This window comes from Lynx rufus, unplaced genomic scaffold (genome assembly GCF_022079265.1).
Source record: "Lynx rufus isolate CCGP_SWC_20201006 ecotype Redwood Valley unplaced genomic scaffold, mLynRuf1.p SCAF_7, whole genome shotgun sequence".
In the NCBI taxonomy this organism is placed as follows: Eukaryota; Metazoa; Chordata; class Mammalia; order Carnivora; family Felidae; genus Lynx; species Lynx rufus.
The window spans coordinates 82,679,787-82,692,387 of NW_025814889.1; the positions used below are offsets into that span (position 1 = coordinate 82,679,787).

A 12,601-nucleotide genomic window follows, 5' to 3' on the forward strand; every position below is an offset into this window, starting at 1 on the left:
TGTGCAACTAGCCAGATATGGCTACAGGAGGGAAACCAAGTAAGAAGCTAACAAATGGGAGGACAGTGACAAGAAAATTAGAAAATGGATCCTTTTGTTATGTCATTAAATTCTGGATCAAAATGAACTTTTTATTTTTGAGAGAGAGAGAGAGAGAGGCAGAGAGAATCCCAAGCAGCCTGCACGTTGTCAGCACAGAGCCTGATGTGGGGCTCAAACTCACAAACCATGAGATTGTGACCTGAGCTGAAGTTGGACATTTAACTAACTGAGCCACCCAGGTACCCCTGGATCAAAATGAACTTGAAACCCATCCTACCTCTTGACTTTTCAGTTACATAAGCCAATAAATCCTCTTTATTGGTTAGCTAGTTTTAGTCAGATTTTTTGCTACTTGCAATTGAAAAAGCCATAAGGCACGTTCTCCTCAGATCCAAAAATCTTCACCTCCCTACCCTTTCAATCATTCACTCCATGGCGACTCAACCTAGTTCCTGTCTTCCTCTATGTCCTTTGAAATTGTCATCTCAAAAGCACTATTTTCTCCAACTACAGCTCTGAGATCTCCAACCATCTTACTTCTTCAACCTCATTGAGACTCAAGCCTGTTAGTGACTTTTTACATTCTCTCAATCTAATAGAATTTTTTTTCCTTTTTGTCTTAGTTGTTTTGTTTTGTTTTTTGTAAGCTCTACTATGGGGCACCTGGGTGGTTCAGGTGTTTAAGCTTCTGTTGGTTTCAGCTCAGGTCAGTTTCATGAGTTTGAGCCCCATGTTTGGCTCTGCGCTGGCTGAGTGGAGCCTGCTTGGAATTCTCTCTCTTCCTCTCTCTCTGCTCCTCCCCTGCTTGTGCTGTCTCTCTCAAAATAAATAAATAAACAAACTTAGAAAAACAATTTAAAAAGTAAGCTCTATGCCCAACGTGGGGCTTGAACTCACAACCCTGAGATCAAGGGCCACATGCTCTACCCACCGAGCCAGCCAAGAGCCCCTAATAGGCCACTTTTATACTCACTCCTCTATTTGGCCTGGACCACAAACCCTCTTTTACTCAGACTCTCAACTTCCTTGCCTCTGTGTTCATCCATCATCCCTACTCCACAAAACTCCAACCCATTATCTTGCCAGCTGCCTCTTTGCTCTGGCTCAATCATCCAAGCAGCTGAGTACTGTTGGAAAGAGGAAGTAACTGCCTCATGAATTGGTTATCGCTACAAATTCATGATCTCCTAGTACACCCACCCTCCATGCTGCTCAGCAAGTTTATGTAAGAACACAGACTAGGCACTCAGTAAATGTCAAATGAGTATTTGTGAATGGTTTCCAGGAAACTGTCTCCCACTTTTCATAGCACCTATTTCAAACCTTCACTACTGTCTCAAGCTATCTCTTCCTACTTCCTTTTTTTTTTTTTAATGTTTATTTATTTTTGAGAGAGAGACAGAGTGCAAGCAGGGGAGGGGCAGAGAGAGAGGGAGACACAGAATCTGAAGCAGGCTCCAGGCTCTGAGCTGTCAGCACAGCACCCGATGAGGGGCTCGAACCCACAAACAATGAGATCATGACCTGAGCCGAAATCCGACGATTAACCGACTGAGCCACCCAGGCACCCTATTCCTACTTCCTCTTCTAGCAAATCAATCATCTCATATTCTAATACATGGCAAAAATACATGGGATCTCTCTCCATATTCCTAATCCCCAATCCATCTCCTTATCAACTTACTAGTATCAGTGTCCATCCTTGACTCTTCCCTTTCAGTCAGATAGCCATACATTTTACAGATAGTTGAGTGCCCAGTACATGCCAGGCACTGTACTCTGCTTGGCCCTGGAAAGTGTATGTGTGTTGGTAGTGAGAGGTGACTGAGACTTAAAAGACAGAGGCAACAACCTGAGAAAAGGCAACATGACACTGAAGATCTGAAAGATAGTAGGTGTGGCTGGTATACCACTGCTGGGTTTTGTGGGCCAACTAAAGATTTAGTCTTTATCAGAATACATGGATGGATTCTAGGTAGATGACATGATCAAACGCACATTTTGAAAGATCACTCCTCTTATTAAAGCTGTACTTACCTATGTTAGTTTGTTCTCTGTCCTTCCCAGTAGCTAAAAAGATTCCAAATAGATTCCCAGGTCCTAACACAGACCTAGAGTCAGAATCTTTGGGGGCAGTCTGGAAGTCTGTCTGTTTACAAAGCTCCCAGGAGATGCTGAAGAACAGCTAAGTCTGAGATCCACTGTCTTAGAACATTAAAAAAATGAAACTTAGCATACAAATTTATTTTTCTGCTTGTATCTTACATCTAGTCTGGGACTATAAAAATGGGTCTTGGAAAAGACTATAAACTACCCGTCTACCATAAAACATTCTTTTTATCCTCCTTCTTTCTATTATGGGTTACCATGAATACCACTTCCTGGTCAAAATGCCAAAGGACCGAAGATATTTTTCTTAACAAATTCTTTCCCATTTACATAGGAAATAATGTTCTCTCTTCCTAAATGATTATACATCTTAACACATTAGCTAGTGTTTAAAGAGCTAGTTAAGCTCTATGGGGTGAACCCACAATTACAATTAAGCTCTACAGGGTGAACCACAATTATTCAAGTAACTGAAGATCTATAGTGCTGTGTGATTCCTAAAGTTGTTCTATTAGGGTTTTGCTTTTTTTGTTTTGTTTTGTTTTTTAGAGAGCATGAGCAGGGAAGATGGTCAGGGTTGGAGGAGAGAGAGAAAATCTCAAGCAGGCTCCATGCTGGGGCTCAATCCCATGATGCTGGGATCATGACCTGAGCCAAAATCAAGAGTCAGACACTCCACCCACTAAGCCACCCAGTAGCCCTGTGCTATTAGGTTTTTTAATATGCATTTTTCTTTTAAAGATGTGCCCTTCCCAATTATGTTCAAACTAATCTTAGAATAAATATGCAATAAAAAAAAAAAACATTAGTCACATGCTACACGAGAAAAAACAGATTTGTCACAGAAAATCCACATACAGGCTGTATAGATCACTTATGCCGAGTTAAGATCATGATCAGTTCAGTTTGCATTATTTATGATTAAAAGACAAGAATAGTACAAAAAATGAAGGACAGTCCTCCAATCTGTTTACCAAGAGTCCTCATCTTTTCTCTTTGCTCTACTTCTCTATAAAGCAGACAAAAATGCCAGAAAGTCAGATGATGCCATAACTGCTTTAACTTGGCAAAATGCCAAAGAAGGCTACAGACAGACCAAGAGGAAGAGGGAAAAAAAAAATCAGATAAACTACCTCCTCCAAATCAACTACCGCAGACATTTTGAAGGACACAAAAAGGCATCTGTAATGCAGTTCTTCCCCAGCCTTGTAACCAAACACTTACGACAAATGTATTTCTTCTTGCTCCATCTCTTCATACCTACTAATGATCCTTTACGGGTGTAAAATGGGGAAATGCCAACTGTTTCATATGTTGGGAAGATTAAAGGACATTTATTTCACGAACGCTTATATGCTACTTACTCTGTGCCAGGCTCTTCTATTTTACAGATATTAACACATCTAATCCTCCCAACAGCCCTATAAGGTAGGTACTACTATCCTTATTTTACAAATGGAGGAACTGAGGCACACATATATAACTAAACTTGCTTATTAGCAAATACCTGGCAGAACCTGGATTCCAATCTAAGCGGAGTAGTCTTGAGCTCATTTTTCCTTAGCTCCCCCTTTGCTACAGGAGATAATTTAGCCCCTCAATTGAGCAGTAAGGGCTTGCTGGACGCCTCCGGGGATAGTTGCTAATACCCCCCCCCCCCCCCCCCCCCGCATCATCATTGTGGTTTCTGTTACACAAGCTATAGAAGAGTAGTACTCTTCGGAGCAGCTTTCCCCAACCAACAAACACCACTTACTACTGCCAGTGAAGTTCATTTAGGCCTCACCCTCCCGACCTCTTAGGGGCTTTCTACTCTGATCCTCTGTCTGCACGCCCACGTAGCCCCAGCCTCCAGCACCAATGGCGCGGTCACGACATTTACTGACTCGGGGCCTGACTGGGTTGGTTCCTTCCCAGCATGGGGGGTGGGGAGGGTGCTCTGATAATGGTGTGGGGAATGAGATGTCCAATGCTGGCAGAGGTGTCACAGACTGAAGGGCTGGAGGGCTCAGCCCTCCAATTCCTGGCGGACCCGTGAGGTCCCGATGGGGTGCCGGATGCATACGCGTCAGCTGTATGGAGAAACTTCACCTCAGGAGAAACTGAGGCAGGAGACCAGGCTTAATTCCAAATCTTAACCTATACTTCAACTACCAGCTCATTTCAAAAAAAAAAAAAAAAAAAGGAGGAGGAAGAGGAAGAAGAAGGTGAAAGAGAAGGAACAGAAGAAGAAAAGAAAAACTTTGAAGGTACTGTTCCAAGACACACAGCAACTCAGTAGCCTCTGCTCTCTACCAAATCACAAGAGTAAGAGAAGGAGACCGCACCCCTCTCTCCCGGCAATGCTTCCCATTGTGCCTTCCATCCAGCCGGCAGCGGCTTCAGCCTTCCCCCGGGTTCGGCGTTCTCCCACCGGCGGATCAAGGGAAGTATCCCAGCCCACACTAAGCGGGGAATTCACGGCTAAGCAAGGGAGATATCCTGGCAGGGGCGGGGGGGGGGGGGTGTCGCACGGTTTTAGCGTCAGGGGAGGGGGTCTGTAAATTGCTCATTGCCTTTTAGGTCTGGAACAAGAAGGGCGCCAAAAGATCTTGAATCACCAACCGCTGCCACCTGCCGGAAGCCACTGCTTGGGCGTGTTTCTCCAGCTGGAGAGAGGCATATCCCGTGAGCCCGCGAGCGCATCCCGTGAGCCCGCGGGCGTTCGAGGACTACGACTCCCGGCATGCTCCGAGGCCTCTGGGGTTAACCCTTCGGGACCCGCAGCCTCCCAGCGCCCCGCCTCCGCCCTTACCTGGATCCCGCAGGGTGAGTTTTTGGCAGCTGGGGAGGGATTCTTTCCTTTCATCTTTCCTTTCATTTAAGCTTTATTGAAGGTGTGCGTGTGCGTGTGTGTGTGTGTGTGTGTCTGTGTGATTGTGATGTATTCTGGAAGGGTGGAATGATTCTGATTTTTCTAAAATGGGACAATGTTCAGTAATGAGATTCAGACGCATTTTTGCAAGTGGAAGACCGGGCGCCAACTCTCTGAACCCCAGGATCTACGTGGAATCACTATCTTCCTCGGAATGCTGCCTAAATCCTTTTCTTCCTTACCCCTAGAACAAAAGTAGCTAGCAACACCTCCTGTATACCTATGGCCTCTGACTTAGACCCTACTCTAGTGTCCCCAGCAAGGTTTGGAAGCTAGCCCCAGAGTCAGGGTTTTTATTGTCCCTTTGGTTGGGAGATGAGTACCCGTGGAGCCCATAGGACCTCCCACATCCTCTCAGATTAAAGATTTTATAATTTAGGCCCTTTGGGTCTCAGGGCCTTCCCTTCAGGTGCACCACAGAGTCCCTGTAGGTTCAGCAGGCACCCTGCCTTTGTCTGACTTGCATAACCATGAGCTTGTGGAAAAAGGTATGGGTGGTGGGCGTTAAGCCAGATCCTGGCCCCCACCCTCATCCTTAAGACAATCCTAGGAACAGGAGACAATGGGGGTGTCACACTCCTCTTTCTATTACTATTCTTTATCTATATTGTGCACAATTACAGTTCTGGGCTGGGAGGGAGGGGGACAGGGACTGTAGGTATTGGGGATTAATAGACTGTGGGGTCAACTACCCCTACTCCTCATCGGTGGTAAGAGAGGCTTTTTTCCCACCTTTTACTGCTCTTGGACACCCCCCCCCCTTTTTAAAGATTTTATTTTTAAGTAGTCTCTACACCTAATGTGGGACTCAAACTCACAACCCCCAGATCAAGAGTCACATGCTCTATGGACTGAGCCAACCAGGTGTCCATCACAGACCCCACTTTAACAATTCCAGTTCATAAGGCCTCCCTCCCTGCCTCAGCCTTGAAGAGTCTAAAGCTACTAGAAAAAAGGGCTACTCTGTGCCAGGGGGTTGAGGCCTGGAATGCCTGGATTCCCTTTTTTGCTTCACCCCTGTATCAATATCTGTCACTGGCAAGCATCCTATCCTTATCCCAGAGGTTAACTCCCCCATTCTGGACAGTTTCTGGCTTCCGTCCCCTGCCCCCAAAGGGGCCATTGTTCTGGCCAGCATTTGGGGCTGAGTGAACAGAAAAGAGAAGACCTTGGGGCAGGAGTCCTGAACCATAGGAGTCCAGGACAGGCCAGCATATCTCTCCTCTATCTCACCCTCCCCACCGCCAACTGGCTCCCTGCCCCTGCCCCCGCCCCTTGACATCCCAGACTCCCTGGCTATTTAAACAGAGATGGGTGCCCCCATCGGCACACTGTCCTTTGGCCACCGGACATCATGCCTCCCAAGAAGGATGTTCCTATGAAGAAACCAGCAGGACCCTCTATTTCCAAGCCTGCTGCCAAACCAGCAGCAGGGGCTCCTCCAGCCAAGACCAAGGCTGAGCCAGCACCAGCACCAGCACCAGCTGTCCCTCCAGCCCCTCAGAAAACCCAGGAGCCCCCCATCGATCTCTCCAAAGTGGTGGTGAGTCCCAGGAAAGTGAGGAAGGAATTTGGAAGGGGTGGTACAGGGTGGGAAACAGCCTAGGGGATTGGGGTATCTGGAAGATAGGGAGTCAGCAGCATTGGAATGATATTGGAGATTCCTCTCAGTCTCCCATTTGGAAGCATCAGGCTTATGACTCTGATGTTGTCTTTGTTGTTCTCTCCCTATAAACTATAATGTGTGTGGGTACATGCACACATGCATACACACACTCTCTCTCTCACTGACCCCCTTGCTGGAGGCAGGGATTGTGACATGGGGAACATCTGGGTTCTGAGGACAATTTCAAGGTGAAGGGAGGGAGCTGCTGCCTGTGCCTGACTGACTGTTCAATTCTAAAAGCCACAGCTCTGAACCCCAGGAGGGAAGGCTGAAAAGGACAGACTTGTTAGACAATCACAGCTGGGGGCCAGGGGTAAATTTAGCCTTTGTTCAGCCCCCAGTTATGTGAGGGATGCAGGGCTCAGGGCACTGGAGGGAGGGGAACAGGTGGCATGGGATTAACCCTGTTCCCAGGAAACCCTCCCCCCATAATTCCTCCTCTTGGGATTCTCCCAAGGTCCAGAGCTGGGAATGGGACTGAGGTGGCTGGGCTCCCAGCCTGGTCTCTTTGGGCCCCTCCCCAGAAGTGGCTGCCAGTTGGTTGGGAGGAGTGCTGGAAACAGATTGAATGAGCCCTGTCATCCCTCCTCACCTGCTCTTTTCTTCCACAGATCGAGTTTAACAAGGACCAGCTGGAGGGTGAGGAGAAGCTGGTCCCTTAAGCCCTACTGTCTAGTCCCAAGCCCATGGTCAGATCCTTTTTCTGTTCCCCTAACTCCGGTCCCAACCTTAAAACTTTCCATGCTAGTCGTCTTTGTGTCTCCTATTCTGCCCAGCTTTAGCACATAGTTTCTGAACCTACTTTCTGTCGGGGGGTGGGGGTGGGGGGTGGATGGGAACCTCTGGTCAACACTGACTCGCTCCTTATACTTCAGAGTTCAAGGAGGCCTTTGAGCTGTTTGATCGAGTGGGGGATGGCAAGATCCTGTATGGCCAGTGTGGGGACGTGATGAGGGCCCTGGGCCAGAACCCCACCAACGCCGAGGTGCTCAAGGTCCTGGGGAATCCCAAGAGTGATGGTGAGGGGGATGCCTGGAACAGTGCGAGTTTTCAATGTGGTGGTGGAACTGAGGAATGTTGGCAAGGTCGCAAAGGATGCTGGGGTGGGTCTCTGGACTTAAAAAACTGTCAAACACAAGATAGAAAAACATCCTGGATGTTGAACAGAATGAAAGCCTTCGTGGTGAGAATGGGAGCTGGGTCCAAGGTGACTCTACAGTGACCTCTCCCTCCCCTTTCTAACTTCCAGAGCTGAAGTCCCGGCGTGTGGACTTCGAAACTTTCTTGCCCATGCTCCAGGCGGTAGCCAAAAACCGGGGCCAAGGCACATATGAGGACTACCTGGAGGGCCTTCGGGTGTTTGACAAAGAGGGGAACGGCAAAGTCATGGGAGCAGAGCTCAGACATGTCCTCACTACCCTGGGTGAGGCAAGGACCAGAACTCCTGTGGGTTGGAGAGAAGGGGGTGGACCAAGAAGGTTAGCCAAATAGGCAGAGCCAGGGAAGAATAATGGTCCTGTAGGTCATGGGCAGAAGACTGGGAAGGTCAGAGGGGGCAGAATCTAAAGGGCTTCTTCCTGCAGAAGGTAAAGTGAGGGTAGATGCGGATGCCTCCCAAAGGACAGAGGAAAGGGGATGAGCTGATTTTCTGTTGTGAAAGAGATGCTTGTACTCTGTGATTTGGTAGCCCCTTAACCCTCTGGAATTCAGTTTCCCTCTGTCAGGGCTCATGCAGGTGAAATGGAAAGCAAGATGGAGGAACACATTGAAGGTGTTAGCATTACAAGGAGAGGATTCCTTCGGGGTTCTGTTGCTATGAACCAAGTACTCAAGGGTGGGAGAAGAGAAGCTATCATCCAGAAGAGAGTGGCCTGGTTTGGGAGGGAGGGCAGGCACTAAAATGCTGTGTCTGTGGCTCAGGAGAGAGGATGACCGAAGAGGAGGTGGAGACTGTTCTGGCAGGACATGAGGACAGCAATGGCTGCATCAACTACGAAGGTGAGGGGACAGGGGAGAGGAGGCAGAAGGCTCGCGGTATGTGGATGGGGGGACCAAGGGCCTGGATTATCTAAAATCAGATGGATTATCCAAGGGCCTGCTTCTGAACCCCTCTTGCTTCCTCTCTGCAGCCTTCCTGAAGCACATCCTAAGCGTCTGAGCTCTACTGGTACGGCCCTCCCACTCCGACTGGGGAGGCAAGTTTCCTATCCTTCCCTCAGTCTGGGTAGAAAAGTAGGGAAGTGCGTTTTCATGTCCTGGGGCGCGAGCGCGACAGGCCTTGGCAACTTTCATCTTTTTCCACAGATGCAGTGGGGCCAGACACTGCCCCTCCCCCCTTCCCCGGCAGGCGGAAGCACGTTCCTGCCACTGGGAGGCCACCTATTGTTTCAAAATAAAGACACAGTTCAACCCTCCCTTGGCGTCCGACTCTTGCTTTCTTCAGAGGTGGGGAGGGAAGGGAGGGTTCTCCTCTCCCCAATCCGATATCCTCTGATCTTCCTGCTGCAAGGAGGAGCAGATTCCTTGTGCCCTACCGGATCCACTTCTGCAGTTTCTTCCCCTCAGGTAGGGCTATTCTAGAGGAAGGAGAAGCAGCGGGCCCCGCCCACCTCATTACTAATGTAGCGATATTATCTGCATAAGGCCAGACCAGGATTCTTATTGGCCGGATCAGCTGAGGGTGACGTCATTGGAACGTACGAAGACTAGGGTTGGGCCGGGAGCCGGAGCCATTACTGCAGGAAAAGGTCCCGCAGAGCAGAGCAGTCAAGATGGTGGGGCCCGGGGCCTGGAAGGATGAGCGGGATGTGGGGCAAGAGGCGGGAAGTCGGGGGTAGGGGCTTGCAAAGGGAACCTGAGGGCTTGGAAGGTCGGAGGTGGGGTTGGAAAGTTTGGGGGCCTGTCCTGCCGGGAAGTGAGTGAGTCCCCAGCATGGAACAGGAGTTAGTGGTTCAGTTTGTGGGACTGGGATAGAAGCTTGGGGGTTTGGAGTTCAGATGCTGACCGCTCCCCTCTTCTCTGAGCAGTGTGACTTCACCGAGGATCAAACTGCAGGTAGGTAATCTCTGACCCCTACTGAGGTCATGCTTAGGGATTGGGACCCCCGCCTCTAGCACCTATCCCATAACCCCACCTGTCATCTCTTCAGTACCCGCAGGGAAGCACTTCCTGGATTCCCTTCTCATTCTGGATCCTCCATTTTCTTTTCTCACTCTTTCTTCCTCCCTCCCCTTGCACTCTAGATTCGAGCCCCAAGCCCCGGGTGAGTTTTAGGTGGTGTGGGTGTGTGAAACAACTTGGTCACCTAATGCCTGCTGTGTGTGGAGTTTGGGGAGGGTGTATTAAGTTGCCTGCACTCCTCTGTCCCTTAATCAGCTTCTGCCTCTTTTCTCCTCCTGTGATAACTCCCCTCCCCCAGCTTGGATTTGTGAAGATTGTAAAAAGCAGTGACCTGGAATTTTGTGAAACTGGGGACGGGGAATTTGCCGAGGATACTTCATAGTTGTATCCTCCGAATGTCTCTTTCTGTACAGTAGGGGTGGGAAGTGGCAGGCTGGGATGACCCCTGTCCCAGGCTGCTGCTCCCACTTCCTTATAAGGACAGGACCCAGACAGGGCGGTGGCAAATTCCTGCCCTGAGTAGAGTTGTGAGGAGGCTGGGCAGGCTTGCTGTAGGCAGAGGGGGCGTGTAAATGGATGTTACCACTCTGCCAAGGCAGGGGAAGAAGGCTGTGTCATTATGTGGGACACCTGAGTTGGGAGACAGGGACATTAGATCCCTGTTAGTGGACTTCAGTGTACAGTGGTATAAATATCTGGTTTCCTCAGCATGATCAATGTTCACTGGGCAGAAGGGGATGTCAGGGAGGTTTTGGGTTAACCCCCACATGCCCAGTGCTGATGTGTATCTGAATCTTCAGAGTTCAAGGAAGCCTTCCAGTTGTTTGACCGAACAGGGGATGGCAAGATCCTGTACAGCCAATGCGGGGACGTAATGAGGGCCCTGGGCCAGAACCCCACCAACGCCGAGGTGCTCAAGGTCCTGGGGAATCCCAAGAGTGATGGTGAGGGTCTTCAAGAACAATTTCTCAGTGTGGTAATGGGCCTACAGTTCTTCAGCTGAGAGCTTCCCTTTATCTTCGTAGGCCCAGAACTCAAGCAGGTTTGTCTCAACTAGCAAATCCCACTGATCTCTCCTGCCTTGTGTGGGAGCTGCCTGCTCACTTGTGATCCCTGTAGTCTCCTCAGTTCTGAGAACCTGTGTGACTTTCCTTCCACCTTCTTTATGGCAGAGATGAATGTGAAGGTGCTGGACTTTGAACACTTCCTGCCCATGCTGCAGACTGTGGCCAAGAACAAGGACCAGGGCACCTACGAGGACTATGTCGAAGGCCTTCGGGTGTTTGACAAGGAAGGGAATGGCACTGTCATGGGTGCTGAAATCCGGCATGTCCTTGTCACGCTGGGTAAGGCTCTGCCCTTGCTCTTTGAGCAGTGCTGCCTGATAACACACCTGCTACCCAGTTTCCAAAATGTTTTTCTTTCCCTCTGCAGGTGAGAAGATGACAGAGGAAGAAGTAGAGATGCTGGTGGCAGGACATGAGGACAGCAATGGTTGTATCAACTATGAAGGTGAGGGATGAATTGGGGCTCTTGTGGAGAAAGCAGTTGTATCAGCAGGTCACGCCCAGTATTTGAGGCTTTCTCTGTCCCTGGGCTCCAAAAAGAACGAGGCAAGGGGCAGGGCCCAGCCCAGCCCAGGAGTGGGAGGCCACAGGGGTATGACAAGAAAGGAAGGGGTAATGTGTGAAGGGTGGGGAAAGAATGGGAAGTAAAATAAAGGGAATGTCTGTTCCCCCACCACCTGACCCCTTCACCCCATGTCTGTGTCTTGTCTTCACCATTAATGTCTCTTCCTTCCTGCAGCATTTGTGAGGCATATCCTGTCGGGGTGACGGGCCCATGGGGCGGGTACGGCTCCTCCCAGCCTCCCCTTCTCTAGTTGTCCTCCCTGGTGTTTTTCTTCCCAACCTTTGCTCTCTAGCCCCTGCCCTTCCCCTACTACCATCTGACTTCCTCCTAGCATGTTTCTGCATGGAGCTGACTGGGGAGGGGAGGGGTTCCTCAAAGAGGAAGACAGCCTGGGGGTGTGGTACCTCCTTTTCTCCTAAAATGGGCTCTGAGGTTTTGCTCATAGGGCCCAGGGTGCTGGTGTCTGGGAACTCACACCAGCCTGTCTCCGTCTTGCTTCAGGGTGATCCTTTGGCCCTGGCGCACAGGTGGTTGGCATAGGGGGTTTGGTTGCCTGCCCCATTGTGCTGCTATAGCTCAATAGTCTTTTCTTTTTCCTTCTGCTGGGCAGCTTGGAGGTACCCTAACCCATACCTCTGTCTTCTCCTGCCAATGGCTGACAGTAGCTGTAGGTGTAGTTGAGAACTTTCCTGCCTCTGCTGTGTTCTTGCTGCTCGGGGAGAGGGTGGGGAAGCTAACAGCTGGTGGGAGGGAAGCTGGGGGCTGAGAGAACTGGGAAGACCCAAGGTGGCCTCTACAAACCCAAGGTTGGGTTCTGTGGGCACGTTCTTATGCTACCTTTGTGGTCTTGTGGTCTGCTGGCCCCTGGTGGACCCCTCCCCTTGCCCTACTCCCTGGCTCACCCCTCTCTTCTATCCACAGAGCTCGTCCGCATGGTGCTGAATGGCTGAGGATGTTCCTGGTGTACCCAAGCCCCATACCTTCCCCTGTGTTGATACTGTGCATGTAGCTCTAAAGGCCTCCTAGGTCCTCTTGTCACAAGCACTTTTGCTAGCTCGTCTCTCTTGGATGTTATTTGCATTCAGCATTCACCAAATAAACTTGCTCTGTGCCCCTAA

General features: G+C 49.8%; 2 protein-coding genes across 2 annotated transcripts; both read left to right on the top strand.

The window, feature by feature from the left end:
* The first annotated feature begins 3,889 nt into the window (after window positions 1–3,889).
* Window positions 3,890–9,145, top strand: MYL6B (myosin light chain 6B). The gene is made up of 8 exons (XM_047065041.1): window positions 3,890–4,959; window positions 6,374–6,608; window positions 7,343–7,370; window positions 7,607–7,750; window positions 7,981–8,154; window positions 8,652–8,729; window positions 8,861–8,926; window positions 9,036–9,145. Exons 2-7 carry the CDS (start codon window positions 6,420–6,422, stop codon window positions 8,887–8,889), a joined length of 642 nt encoding a protein of 213 aa, XP_046920997.1. The 5' UTR covers window positions 3,890–4,959; window positions 6,374–6,419; the 3' UTR covers window positions 8,890–8,926; window positions 9,036–9,145.
* A 280-nt stretch (window positions 9,146–9,425) lies between these two features.
* MYL6 (myosin light chain 6) lies at window positions 9,426–12,601 on the top strand. Its single transcript, XM_047065040.1, has 6 exons — window positions 9,426–9,505; window positions 9,758–9,785; window positions 10,652–10,795; window positions 11,024–11,197; window positions 11,286–11,363; window positions 12,405–12,601. Exons 1-6 carry the CDS (start codon window positions 9,503–9,505, stop codon window positions 12,431–12,433), a joined length of 456 nt encoding a protein of 151 aa, XP_046920996.1. The 5' UTR covers window positions 9,426–9,502; the 3' UTR covers window positions 12,434–12,601.